The sequence below is a fragment of the Topomyia yanbarensis genome, chromosome 2 (assembly GCF_030247195.1).
Source record: "Topomyia yanbarensis strain Yona2022 chromosome 2, ASM3024719v1, whole genome shotgun sequence".
Taxonomy (NCBI): Eukaryota; Metazoa; Arthropoda; class Insecta; order Diptera; family Culicidae; genus Topomyia; species Topomyia yanbarensis.
This window is the reverse complement of record NC_080671.1, coordinates 391,156,244-391,171,070: the sequence shown is the minus strand read 5'-3', so window position 1 is coordinate 391,171,070 and position 14,827 is coordinate 391,156,244. Positions and strand designations below refer to the sequence as shown.

General features: G+C 43.1%; 1 protein-coding gene across 1 annotated transcript in view; it reads left to right on the top strand.

Annotated features, from left to right (window-relative positions):
• Positions 1-792: 792 nt before the first annotated feature.
• The window catches only part of LOC131684790 (DNA repair protein complementing XP-C cells homolog), a 26,097-nt gene continuing 12,062 nt past the window's right edge, over positions 793-14,827 (top strand). Inside the window, exons 1-2 of the mRNA XM_058967933.1 lie at positions 793-1,233; positions 1,297-3,892. Coding sequence (XP_058823916.1) covers positions 941-1,233; positions 1,297-3,892 — 2,889 coding nt within the window. The 5' untranslated portion in view covers positions 793-940. The remainder of the gene's footprint in view (positions 1,234-1,296; positions 3,893-14,827) is intronic.

Below are 14,827 nucleotides of genomic sequence, written 5' to 3'. Positions count from 1 at the left end.
AAACTAGCTATATATAAGCAAAATTAAATAAATGAGTGGTTTTCTGTCCAGCTTTTTACATACCATAATGGCGGTTTAAATTGTTTACTTCGTAATACGCTTAATTGCCCTTTTTTAACAATAAGCCTATTCCCGTTAAAAAAAGGGTGCAGAATTATTTCGTGAGGAAAATAAACATATTGCACTGCAAAAAGCGATTATTCTCAAAAAGGGCAATTAAACGTATTACGAACTAATCAATTTAGACCGCCATTTTGGGCACGTAAAAAGTTGGATGATTCTGTACTTATTATTAGAAAGGTGCACAGCTCAATTTTCATTTTTCCAATTCAAAGAAAACTGCGTAGCTTTGCTTGAGATCCTATCATTCCATCGTCACATATCGACACAAAATATTAAACCTTCCTCTTCAATGCTACGTCATTTATGGATAAAGCCAACCCTAGGACAGGATCCGCCAGAGGTGGCATCTTTTTTCACATCTTCTTATATTTCGTTTGTCCATCATTTGCCTGCATGTATTGAGATGATTGGTGTTGGACACACCTAGATTTTTTTTCTTGACAGCTGTTTGTTTATCGAGTTAAAATAATCAAAAAGTGAAAAATTTCACTTTTTGATTATTTTGGTAAGTATAATAGTTAAAAAAAATCACAAAAGTCGGGTCACCGACTACTATATTTTTCACTTCAGTGTAGGAATGATTTTACCAAAAAATTAAGTATCGGCTGATATGAGTGTACGCTTTGGCGCGCTTACAAATGAACAGCTGAACGCCATAATTTCAGTGAATACTGGATTCATCTTTCACATGTTTTGCCATGTTTTTGGCAGACATCATTGCGCGCGTGTGACTTATGTTTTGCGTTCTATGTACAAGTTTGTTTGAAATGCTAGTTTTTGTTTTGTGTAGAATGTTAAACTGTAATTGAGAACCAACATGAATCGTGCCCGACGTAGTGTATTGGCCAACAAAAAACGAACCACAGTAAAAGTTAGTGATGACGATTTTGAAAGTGGCACCGATGAAGATGGCGATTTCTCCGCCAGCGAGGAAGAATGGCTGCCGGGAAAGGATAAAAAATCAAAAAGATCCAGTGGCTCCGTTCAAGCTCAAGAGCCTGTTACGGAGTCTGAGGATACCGATGAATTGGACGAAGATGATGATCTTACAGAAAATTCCGAGAGTGATGCAAGTTCTGTAGTGTTCAAACAAACGGGTGGTACAAAAAGGTACGCTTGTATTTTTTAATTCCTGATTATTAATAATAAAGTTTCGATTTGCCTTTTATCTAGATCTTCAAAAGGTTCTCCTAAACAGCATCTAAAAAAGAAGCGTCTTTCGCCTGGCACAAGAGATGAGCTTTACAAGCGAACCAAGAAGCATCTATTGAAAAATCCGGATCCGGAACGACCCTCTTTGAACAGTTCTTTGTCCGATATTTTAAAGAACTGCAAATTCAAGAAAAAGAAAGACATCGCCCAAATTCCAAGGTTAGAATCAACTGCCAAAAAAGCGAAGATAAGAGCGCATAAAAGTGATGAATCTGACAGCAGTGGCGATGATCATTTGGTTAGCCCTGAAAAGTTGGACCTTAATTCCGGTTTTTTTGACCGTGTGCAAATTGAAGAAATGAAAACGGCTCCAATTACGTTCGATTGCAATGCTGGCGTACGACTTTCAGATAGCTCTGGTGAAGACGAACAGTTAGAGGAGAATTTACCAGCATCAATTCCTAAATCTGCTGCGAATAATTTAATCAGCAAAATAAATGAATCATCGAGCGGCCTTTTAAATTTTAATAACCTTGGGGAGTTCACCACAAAGATGGAAGAAGCCAAGCAATTACTACGAAACTATCAACCACGTACAAAAAGCAGTCAGGAGAATAGTGAAGGAGGTGAAGATGTTTCAAATTTATTGGCTCTGGGTGAGGCAGAGGCTGACGTCTCATCCGGAAAACAAATCAAGATCAGCCAACAAGATGATGATAGTATAAACGAAGAATCCGATTGGGAAGAGGTTGAGGAAGCCAAAAAAAGTCAGAAAACTCAAAAACCACCGGATGACTATCAAATTACGGTCGAAGTTGAAACGAGTAAATCTAAAAAGGAACGCTGGGAGGAAATTGAAATGGAATTGTACATCAAGCGGCAAATTAACAAGGTTAAGCGGGACAACCAGATGGCTTATCATAAGAGTAGCGTTCTATGCACAATTGCCCTTGGACTAAGGTTGAATGAGATCCTAAACTCGGACAAGATGAAAGCCATGGCGCTGTCTTTGATGCAGTCAAAGAAATGTCTGCCAAAGGGTAAAGTGGATGGAAAATTTGTACAGCAAATGATGGAGTGGTTTAAAGATACGTTAACTTTGAAAAGCCAAGCAATGCTTGTAACTAATAGTTTAAATCTCAGATGCAGCCTAGCCTTAGGTTTCTTCACCAAACAAGTTGCATGCAAACGAGATTTTTTGCTATTATTTTTGGGATGCATGAGAGTAGTTGGGGTGCAATGCCGCTTAGTTATTTCCGCTAACACTCCTCCGAAGCGTCCTGCGATGAAAGACTTGTGTCCAATATCTGAACGGCAGCTCATTGAAAAATTCGAGAAGGAATACTGTAAAAAAAGTCACTTGCAGAATGGTCATGCGCACGATAGTTCTGTTCAAAGTCTGGATAAGATGGATGATAGTGAATGTCGTGTGGACGAAACTGGTGAAAAGAACACGCCCCAGTCAAACTCTGGGAAAACTCCCAAGGCAGCAAATATCCAAAACGATTCAAACTCTCAAATCAAAGAAGTTAACTCAAAGAAAGCGGTATCAAAAAAAGATATATTGAAGCAAGAGAATACTATTACAGTTGAACATGTACATAGTTCGCACGAATGTAAAATGGATGAAACAGGGGACGATGCTTCCAAGTCTTCAGCTATAAACAAGAAAATACCTCGTAAGTCTGTGCCAAAAATTGAAGTTGATTATCAAACAGACAACCCTTCTCGTTGTACACGATCAAGAAGCAAAATGTCTCCAATGTCTGACGGTGCATCCTCAGATACATCGAAACAGATTCATTTTTCGCTCATTCCCGTTGAAAGCAAACGAAAGTCTAAACCCCCCACGCCAAGTCCATCGTCGAAGGAGAACGTGGAACCTACAAAAAGTATCCTCAGACGATCGTCGCCTAGAACGTCTGGTAAAATAAATCAAGGCAGTTCTCAAACTAAAACAACCCACGGCACTTTATGCATTCCTCAGTTGGACGGTATCAGCGACATAGTTTCAACTCCCAAGAGTGTTCCTTTCTCGCGCAGGCTACGCAGCCGTGCCAAGACAAACACAATTAAGGCTGAGCAAGATGATGGTACACATTTCACCAGACGAGCCAGAAATACTCCTACCGCTAAAGAACAAAACAATAATCAACCTGGGAAAATATTGAAACGAAAGCTCCGTTCCGAACAACCACTAATGTCGAAAAACAAAATTCTTTCGGCTTGTTCTTCGTCTGAAAGTGAAGCTGAAGCTGTCTTTTCTGAATCGCAACCATCTCCAGCATTAAACAAAAAACGTACTACCCTCGCGAAAAAACGAATAAAACCACTACCTGCAGATTCGGACTACAGCGATTTTGAGCCACCGGGAGAGAAGAAAACAAAAAAGGCCAAGACAAAATCTGAACTGTCGGCACAGAAGAAAAAATCAGCGGGAGGAACTAGCAAGAAGAAAAAATCCGCCTCTAAAGTCGAGGAAAAGGAACCGATCGGAACTGATGTTTCTGGATCTGGAAAGACAGACATGTGGTTTGAGTTTTTCTCGGAAAAGGACAGCAGATGGATCGCTGGGGATTTGTTCACAGGAAAAATAGATTGCGTTGATTATATAGCGGTAAGTTGGAAGTATGTATGAAATCTTGTCATCTAGTTCACCCAACCCGGGACAGACACTAAATGTTCCACATTTTGCTCCGCTTTAGTGCGAAATTAAAAAGTAGACCAGTCGCAATATTCTTCTTTTCTTATTCTGGAGCAACGCGCCTTGATGGTGAGGGTGTTAGCAGAGCAATGAATTTGAAAATGGGAGCTGCACGCTCTTTAGCCATAACGCCCGTACGCGTGTCTCGAGCGAAACCCGAAGTGGCTTACACTGGTCGCTCTTTTTCATTTGTACAGTAGTTCATTGATGAAGATATGTGCCAGTTGAAGACTGCTCTTTTCGTTTCCCCGAATAACTAGTATTGAGTTAACATACGATACCACGTAAACTGGGGTAATGCGCTAACTTCGCGACTTATAACATGGCGTTTTTTACAGTAAGGCTTAAAAAGCTTCAGAAGCCTGGCCTGTAGTGTATAGGCACTGTGTGGGACTAACGACTTACGTTTTTACGCTTTTCTTCCTCGCGAAACTACGTCAAGGTATTACTTTATAGGGGGTCCGTAGTGTTTTGGTCGCACCTCTCTCTTCTGCTCTATCTCGGAGCATCACTTGGTTCATGAAATGGCTCGACCTTTGAGCTTTGATTTAACTCTCGACTCTTCTCTTGCTTCTTGTCTCCATCTATTACATCGCCGTTTAGCTTTCGGCCCCGTGAGCCGTTTAGATGCTGATTCTTTGAGCCATTTAGCTCATATTTCCAGGAGTCATTCTGCTCCCGGCCTTATGATCTTCTTGGATAGTATCTGGCGGTGACCTCACTCTACTCCGACTGATAGTTCCCGAACGGAGGATTTGCTCCCGACACCGATACCCGCTTTCTTGGGCCATTTAGCTCCCAGTTTTATCGAGATCAACTCGTATATTAGCCTCTTCCGACTGAGAGGTCCCCGGCAACAGAATTTCTCTCGGTACCGGTGTTTGTTTCGTGAGCCAAGTAGCTCCTATTTTCGTCACGATTCTGTCGGGTAGTCCACGGCGAATCTACCCTACCGTGAACTCCCCGGCGATAGATTGCTCCCGATAGCGATGTTCGTTTCCGCGAGCCTTCCAGCTCCCGCTTCGTCTACTCGGTCTAGTCCCCGGCGGTGGACCTAGCTTACTCAACGTGGCCGCCAGTAGGTGCTGAGGTCCATATAGCGATTCCGGGTGAGCGTAGCTTCCGGTTTGCTGGTGCACAACGACCCACTGCTAACTATTTAACGCGATCTACTCGGTGTAATCCCCGACGTTGGATCTACCCTACTCAAGAGCTACCCGGTAGGGTGTTGAGGTTGGTCTGGCGATTCTGGTGAAGCCTGACTCCGGTTCACTGGCGCCCCAACGACCCGAACCCGAAGCTACGTCGCGTGCTACTCAACTGGTCCCCTGAGGTGGACCCAGTCTACACCGTCGAAGAGTTCTCCAGCGGCGAAATTTCTCCCGAAATCCGATTTGTGGTTCCACGGCGGCGTTCTAGCCAATTGCGCTAATTTGTTGGTCTCTTTCTCTGCAGCTCGGAGAGTATACTCGTAATCACTCTGTTAACAGCGTCCCAGATATGCTCGTCGTGGCACATGTCTTCGACGATATTGTCCACTGTTATACCAGGCATACCCCTTCGGACTTCTTTGAACCTAGGGCATGTGAATATCACGTGTTCACTCCGGACAAAGGGGTGACAAAGTAAGTCCAAACTAATGCAGGTACTTCCGGAAGCATCCATGCCCGGACAAAAACTGCGTCAAATGGAAGCTCACCTCTTTATGCTTCCTAGGTACCCAAGCAGACACATTTGGGATGAGTTCTAGCTTCCTTTCTCCGCGTTGTCCCACTGCCACTTAGCCAACGAGTACACTCGGACCAGTCTCCTTGCATTACGTGCATTTCTCCGCTGGTAGCATTCCGCGTCCTCAGCCAGAGTGTTGCAGATTGGAATCATCCCGGCAATTACGCATACCGGGTTCCGATCGTTATGTACGCACTCGCGACACGAACAACCGTTAAACGAAACGCGCTTGTCAACTTCGTTCGGTTCCGTTTTGAGCTCAGCGCAGCAGCTTAAACCGGTACACCATATCTCAGTATTGAGGATTAGACACTCACCAGGAGACGCCTTGTGCTAGCACTGTTGAACGCGTTCTTCACGTCTATCGCTACCACGGCGCAATAGCGATTACCCCTTCGCATTTGCTTCAATGTTTTCTCCGCGCTCGCGATGACTGTTCGGGTGGCGTCCACTGTCGATATCCCTTTCCGGAACCCGAACTGCCTCTGCGATAGTCCGTTCTCACTTTCAGCGTAGGTCGTCAGCCTGTTAAGGATGACCCTTTCCAGAAGCTTACCAAGAGTATCAAGCAGACATACAGGCCGATACGATGCTGGATCTCCTGGTGGTTTCCTTGGTTTTGGCAGCAACATCAGCGTCTAGATCTTCAATCTATCCGGGAAGTAGCCATCGTCCAGACATTTCTGGATACATTCGTCGGCTGGTGTCGTAGTAATTGGCCAATTGTTAACATCGCTAAATGTCAGATTATAACTTTCCACGCATAGTCAATCATGTACTTTACGACTACCAAATCGAGGGGCAAAGGCTCAATAGAGTTGATCACGTCAGCGACCTCGGCGTCTTATTGGATGCTATGCTAACCTTCAATCTGTACCGCTCAGCTTTAATCTCGAAAGCTACTCGACAACTCGGGTTTATTTCCAAAATCGGACGGGACTTTAAGGATCCGCACTGCTTGAAGGCGTTATACTGTTCGTTGGTTCGACCACTATTCGAAAATGCCAGTCTGATTTGGAGTCCTCATAAGCTTGTTTGGAATCTCCGAAAAGATTTGTTCGGCTCGTTCTACGAGACCTTCCCTGGCGGAGTCCTTTGGATCTACCACCGTATCCAGATCGATGCCGCCTGATCGGACTCGACCCATTAAAGCGACGCAGAAAAGTTCAACAAGCAGTGTTTGTGGCGAAGTTCGCAACGACTTCTACGCTCCACTGGCTTGCTTCAACCAAGGTTTCATCGCATGGTGTTTGGATTCAACGAACCGATATCAGCATGTATGCGAAATTTCGCTTTCACCCCTGTTGCCACCATACGGAGCTCGTCGTTGGAAACTTAGCATTTCTACCGCCTGAATCAACGTACGGTGTAGGCGACCATGCGGTTGGGTCGTGCTTCGGGAAAAGACCCTCCACGATAATTTTCATTTTGTCGGTGCACATTTCAACTGGCGGCATTGGACAATTGATCCTGGTCGTAACGACACGGTAAGCATTGCCACAGGGGTTAACGTCTACTTCTCTGCACTGCTCCTTGTAGCAGGTTGACTTGCTTAGCACTATCTCGCGTTTAAAAGCAGCCCTGGCCGTTATCGGGAGTAACACAATACGGCTCTGCAATAATTGCAATGTCACGCTTCGTTTTTGTTGTTGAATTCCATAACAGTTGCTGTGCAATGTCACAATGATTGAGATTAAGCTTCGCCTTTTTGTATTCTGGGCATAAGAAGCCTCTCGTCATGTGGCCTTTTCCGCCCTCATTTGTGCAGAGCAAGCACTTCAGTAGTTTTGTGCTGTGTCCGTCTAGCAATGTGTCCGTCCTTTCCACATTTTCTGCACAGATCAGATCTGTCCGGACATCTACAGTGATGAGTGATGGCCGAAGCCCAGGCACCTGAAACACCTTTCCATTTGTTTAGTGGCTTTGGGGATCAATCGTAACGAACACACCGACCATCCGATTTTGATCTTACCGGTCGACATAAGCTTGTTGGCTGCTATTGGCGATAAACGTATCACTGCTGTCTGTGTGCTACTGTGCGCCTTTCTCAACCTGATTGATATCTGCACTTTCTCCAGGCTGCAATGCTGTATTAGTGCACTCCTCACTTGGTCTTTCGTTGTTATCTCGTCCAGATTTCTGCACTCGACTACTGCTTCCTGAACTAAAGCTCTCACATTCGCTTCTCCTCCCACCGCTCCTGCCACGAGTTCCCGATAGGTCGAGCTCTTGATCAATGGATCTTTCTTCAGCTCGAGCAGCATTTCGCCTTTCTGAGTACGACTGGTTCTTATAGCGTTCCAGCTCCAGCTTGGGATCTTATTTCACCCTTTTGAGGACTAGAGCGTCTCTCCTACTCTTCGCCTGGCGCGCCCGAAGGTTTTCTTTCTTCTTTTTCTACTTTTCATCCTTTTTTCGGTATTTTCCTCTCTTCTGCAGTTTCTGCGGTTCACCGTTCATTCTGCAATTGTCGGCTTTTCCGCTGTCTTTCAACGTCCTTCTTGGACTTCGGTTTCTCCTCCCCTTCTGGTGTTTCCCTTACTCTTTACAGAACGAGCATAAAGGTCACCCTTCGGCGACTTATAGGCTTCTGCTTTCACTATCTCCGTGGTCTTCAGCGTCTTTTCGGTGTTTTCAGCTCGCTCTAGCAACGCCATCTGTTCGCATTCGGCTGCTGCTACAGCGGATTTGATGCTATTCACTAGATCCTTGATCTGTCCATCCATGTCCTGTATTTTCATGAATTCGTAGAGCTCTTCAACTTTTTGCCTCAACTTCGTCACTTTAGGTATCCCAGATCTTTGGTCTTGGGTAATGCTTGGTTTCGGCGTGCGCACATGAAACCCTAGCTTTCCTTTGGCGTCCAATTGATTTGTCGTCGCTCATGTTCGGTATGGCCTCTCTGGGCTGCTCTCGCTGCTGCTGCTGTTGCGGTTGCATTTGTTCGTTATGCTGGGTCAGCGACCTCGTTAGCTCATCTTTGTCGAACGGGTTCACCACACTTGCTCCGTTAGAATTTTTTTATATTCTTGTTGTTTTTGTCTTCTACCATGCTTTTTGGACCCCAACTCCAAGCCGCTATCTACGCCCGTAATAAGTAGTTGCCTCATATGACCCCAGTGGTCATATGTCATATGAGGTCACATGCAAGGGTTGACGCGGTCCTTCATGGGGTACCGCGTTCAGATCCGGTTTGGCGCTAGTCAGGAGCCTTCAACTGAGCCTATTTTCACCGGCTAAGGTACCAGGTTTCAAATTTACTACCTACCAAAGTTTTATTGGCACGTGGGTCAACCAGTACCACAGGCCGTTTCGGAGAAGTGTCATTGGTTGGTTACCCTACTTCAGGTTAGAACTCAACGCGATTTCCAGACTTGAGTTAGTTTTTGCCTCAAGCAAAAACAACACATAAATTTGTAAGTGTAAATCATAAATATTGCAAATGTTATTTCCCACAACAAAGATTGTAGTATGATTCATATTTGGGTCTATCAAAATATTAAGAAAGTTCAGTCGTTGACATTTACAAGGACTTAATGATTCTTTGTCTTATACAAAACAATCTAAAAAAGGGAACTGGGAAGTACCCCCCCCTTCCTCTTCATTTTATTTACTAACTTCGTCTATGTTATTCAGCAATTCATTCTGAACATTTCATTCAAAGGTTCCAAGTGTCTGTGATGACTATATTCTCATTTTTTTAAGTTTAAATTATCGATGTCGTGGTGTACCGATAGTGTTGGAAGAAATAATGAATTTCTGCATTTGGATTGAACCATAAGTTTTAAAATCGTTATAACTATTTTTTGAAAACTCGTAGCTAGTTACCGTCTTCGACAAAGTTGTTAACAAAGGTTTGAACTATAGTTTTATAAAGCTGGTTTTTCATATTCAGTGAAATAGCGATCTTTATTAACGTAAATGCAAAATAATTGATTTCCCCATATAAAATCCCATACAAACTTTGAACACAATGCGCAAACCCGAGAAGCAACCGATCGCTCTTATACTTTGCACAGGCATTTGGGAGCACAAAAGGTACTCAAAATGTGCTGTGCTGAAAAATGTCATATTCGAGCCACTCTAATAAGCATTCGTGTTTTTCGGGTATCTATGGAGGAGTTTACCAAGTGGAAGCTACCGAGATTTCCTGGAAGCGTTTGAAGATTGGCTACAGTAAATTATTTCGGAGGAGAAGATACATATCGTTGGTGGAGATTTAAATATCCAGTGGTGTGAACGTGGTTTTTCCCGAGCGTTGAAAACATTAGTAGATGCCGTAGGAATGAAGCAAAAAGTTTCGAAACATACCCGTGTTTGTCTCAGGAGCAGCAGTTTGATTGACTTGGTTTTCTCCAATATTCAGGAGTGCGAAGCTAAAACTTTAGAGGACCGGAAAATCACTGACCATGAGACAATCGGAGTAGCTTTTATTGGTTCTCCGAAGTTGTACTTGCCAGATCGTGATGGCACACATGTATCATGGAAAATGCACTCTAGACAAAAACTACAAAGCATTCTCAGAAGCGACAGACCGCTTTTGAACGATATAGCATCAGTCGAGGGAAAAGCCCAAGTTCTTAGTTCCGCTCTGACAAGTGCAGTTGCTCAATTAACCGAAGTTCGTGTAAATAATTCCTCCAGATCAAATAATGGTTTGGACATCGTTTGGCGTCGATAAAATCCCAAATAGATAGTTTAATAGATAGATTTAATAGATATTTTAAGAAACAAAAAGCTACGAGAGCTTGCAGGCTTATAAAGCCCTTTGCAACAACTATGTGCGTGAACCTCGTTTAGCAAAAAACCTATCAGTTCAGCAAGAAATAAATGAATGTGCTAGCGACACCAAAAGGCTCTGGACATATTTAAAAGCTCTTATCAAACCTGGAGATGATTAATAGGTTTCTCACATTTGACTCAAACATAACCGTTTAAAAGACCATAATAGCTCCCTATTTTGATTACTGTGCTCCTATTTTGTTCTTAGCATCTTAGTTCTTAGATACCCTGACGACTGGCAGATTGAATTATTTTTGCTATCAATTCAGCTAGATCCAGACCGATGCAGTAGGGGAGACCGGGGCTAGTTGGCGGTGTCTTCAGTTTTTAATTTTTACCGCTTGGATGTAGATAGATCTTGCAAAATAGAACACGCGGCATGAAAAGGCAGACTTTTGGCAACATCTCTAATTTTTTCAAAAGTGTTTGATGCATTGTCTTCATTTTTAGAGACAAAAATATGTGACGCGGAAAACCCGCCAACTTACCCCGACTCCGGGGTAAGTTGGCGGTATGTGTGCGTACGCCAAAAACTAAGCAATCAAATGGAGATGCAATTACTTCAAGGGTCCTTTTGGAACGTACTGAATGTCTTTTCGAGAAAACTGTAGATTAACCGACATTTGCTATTATATTTCAGTTTCAATACCCCGGCATTTTGATTTTGGCGCGTACTCCCTATTCAAAAGCAAATTTTTGAAATTCTTCATGCAATTCACCGGAATAAATGTCTCCTACCTTGGCGAGATACACGAGAAATAGATTTTCTTACTTTGGAGCGAATTCCAGAAATAAAAATTTTTGATGACTTTTTTGCACTGTAAATAGTACCGCCAACTTGCCCCGCGTGCAGCACCGCCAACTTACCCCAACCGCATATTTTATTAAAAACTATTTAAAAAATTACTTTTGTTTGTGGATAGATGTAATACCTATACGGATACTGAAAGCTCTTTTCGCGCGCTATCGAAAAATATAATCATGCGGGAAATAGATTGAAAATCACCCTAAATAACGCAAAGTATTTAAAATTTAGAAAATTTATTTGGTATGCTGGAAAACACAATATCACCCACAACTTCCACCAAATAAATTGTTTTGCAACAAAAACACAGGTTTCACATAACTTGAGGTACACAAGAAGAGGCAGCGTTATATGTTTAATAGAAACAGAGAAGAAGGGATTCCGCCAGCTTACCCCATCCGCCAACTAGCCCCGGGCTCCCCTATCCTATGGTTGGTGGTTCACTACATATAATCTAAATTAAATATCATTCAATTTGCACAATGCATTAAAATTTAAGGCAATTAGCCACAGTACTCGGATCATACCAATTTAAACGAAATCTAAAGTAAACATCATTCAATTGCACAATGTATTGAATTTAAAATTCAAGTGAACTATCCAAAGTATTGGGACCATATCAAGTCAAATGTTCAAAATGTGCCTAGTAATTTTGAAGAACCATCATCCACGCGTTATGTTCCCAAACATAAGCAACTTAGAATACGTCCCTTCTGTTCTTTTCTTTTACTTCATTTGTCTATTTTTGTTTTACTTCTATTAGTTTGCTTTTCCACTACTCATGTAAAACAAAAAGTTAGTCAATTTATGCGCTTCTACTTAATGTCTTATTTTTTTCCTTTTAATTCGTCATGTTCTTTTTCCTTTTATCACTATATCTTAATTTAGATTCATTATAGCACTCACTAACACAATCAATTTCATATGCTCTCATATTCACTCATAATATCTCATTCAAAACGTACAAACGCCGTTAGCCTTCGCGATAACATAAATCGGGTCACAAACGCGAACATGCATACATCCATCCACACATACTCGCGATCTCGCCAACAACCCAGCGCTCGCGCGATCATGAGTCGGTCACGTTAGTATGTCCCTGCCCTCGTTCTTAACAGCCTAGATTCATGTCTTCAGTTTGACCAGTAAAAAAAATTAGGCTCAGTTTCATTAGACAACACATTCCACGGAAACGTGTCCGGGAACTCTAGTGTTATGGGGGAATTATCTTCTAGTACCTGAACCGTACACTAAAAACTAAGCATCAAACTCACGGTCCGCGTGATCATTCAAGAACACACGCGAATATGCATATGGCCACACAGTTACAAAATCGAATTTATACACGCGAAATCATATACGTTCTGGCATACGCGACAAACACGTGAACATACAAGCGCTTGAGCTTTTCGCGATCTTCCACGCACATCTACGGTTGCGGTCTCACAAACTTAATAAAACCACGGGATAAAATGAACTTTTTAACACTTATAAATTGGCATCACATAATCGCAAGATACTATCAAATCTTATTGAGAAACATATTGTATTTATGTCTGAACAGCCAACAGTAGTACTGTTCAATACACCTTTTCATCACATTCTGCAGCGCAATTATTCGTCAAGTATACATCAATCCATTAACCCTACCCCAACCCACACCCTGTTCCTCTCCCATGGCGTTTTGGTGGTCCGCATAGACTATTCTGCCATTACCCCTCCTATCATCATCGGCCTTGGACTGACTTGCGCTCTCATTGCCCCACCAAACGCTGCAAAATGAAAATGAAATCAATTGTTTATAATGGATGTCAGTTCAGCAACGTATTCAATTGCACAATGTATTGAATTTAAAATTCAAGTGAACTATCCAAAGTATTGGGACCATATCAAGTCAAATGTTCAAAATGTGCCTAGTAATTTTGAAGAACCATCATCCACGCGTTATGTTCCCAAACATAAGCAACTTAGAATACGTCCCTTGTTACAGTAAAATGTGTAATTTAAATGTAAAAAGGGAGGAATAAGAGATTAGTGTGTACTGCAAGAGGTGGGCATTTGACAGCCCGCTTGAAAACAAAAGATCGCTGCACAATTTGCTTGTAAACAAATCCCCGGAAGAACGGGTGCCAAAATAAAAATGGTTAGTCGGAGAAAAGAGTTGACCGAGTACGGTCGGTGGCGGTCTGCGATTCCCGCCAGAAAAAAAGGGAGTCTGAAAAAAAGTCGACGGAGAGCGGTGGTATTTCTCCCCGACGGGAGGCGTCAAAAAGGAAAAAAAACGCCACGAGTGAGTGAACGGTCGAGGTCGGGCCGTAGTGCGACCGCTATTGCAAAAGTGGTACCCTTTTTCCCACAAAGGCGAGATTCGCCCGGCAAGTTTCGTGGTGGACGGAAGTGAAATTAGGTTGGCCGAAACGAACGCGCACGTGTGCCTATTCTTGCTTCGGCCGGATCAAAAGGCTAGTTTTTCCATCCCCTTTTGCTTGGGTCTCGTCGCAATCGTCCTGGCGGTCATCGGTGTGGTGAAAATAACGGAGACATTTCAGCCGTGCGCTCTGCGATCGGGAGACAATTTTGATTATCGCCAGCGACATCAACAAAACTGCGCTCGTGTTCCCGAGACCCGAAAAAAGCGAGATTCGGAAGTTCCGGAACTTTCGACGAGGCCGAAAGACGTGTTAGGTCGAGCAGCATTGAACGGGAATTGACCTGGCAGGTTACAATTAGTTGGCGCTATCATCGAACGCACCGGCGACGACGGTGAACGAATCGACGCAGTCAAGACCGTCCCACCTCTCCATCAGCCGGCCTCGTTATGCAGGCGCACGTATGGTGAAGAACGACTGCCAGCCACGAGACATCACAGTGATCTGCTTGGTTCCAAGATGACCCACGAGATGTGATCGTCAACTACCGGTGAGTCTGCACATCATCTCTTCCCTCTTACAATAACATATTTATATTTGTGGGATTTCGCCTTTTGATTTGGGTAAAAAAGGAGTAAAATACAATTTTTTGTTACAATGGCGCCCAACATAAAATCCCACATGTTTATTTGAGCCAATTAGTAGATTAGTGTAACATTAAAGATTTGTGGTAGTAATTAAGTTTATTTGGTTTGCGATCCATTAAGAAACTTTTAGGATGGACTTCACCCATCTAAATGACGAAGAGATCAACTACGAGTTGGCCTTACGTCACATGGTTAATCTAGGTTCTATGACTCATAGAGTCAAAGTTCAAAAGTTGAGGGCCGCTGTTCAAGATGACCGGACCCGAAACATTTTTCACAACAGTTCGGATCACGTTATGAGTCCAACTGTTAATATAGAATCCTGTCAGGTAGCCATTTATGAGCTACAGAAAGCTGTCGGACCTGCTCTTCAGAGCACCGACAAGCAAAATTTAAGTCAATTACGGTCGCGACTCGTACATTATAGGAACAGGTTGGCATGTCTCAAGCCGCCGGGTTTCCTAGCAGACGCGCACAGATCGCTCGACGCGCTTGTCAGAGTGTTAATCAGTGACGT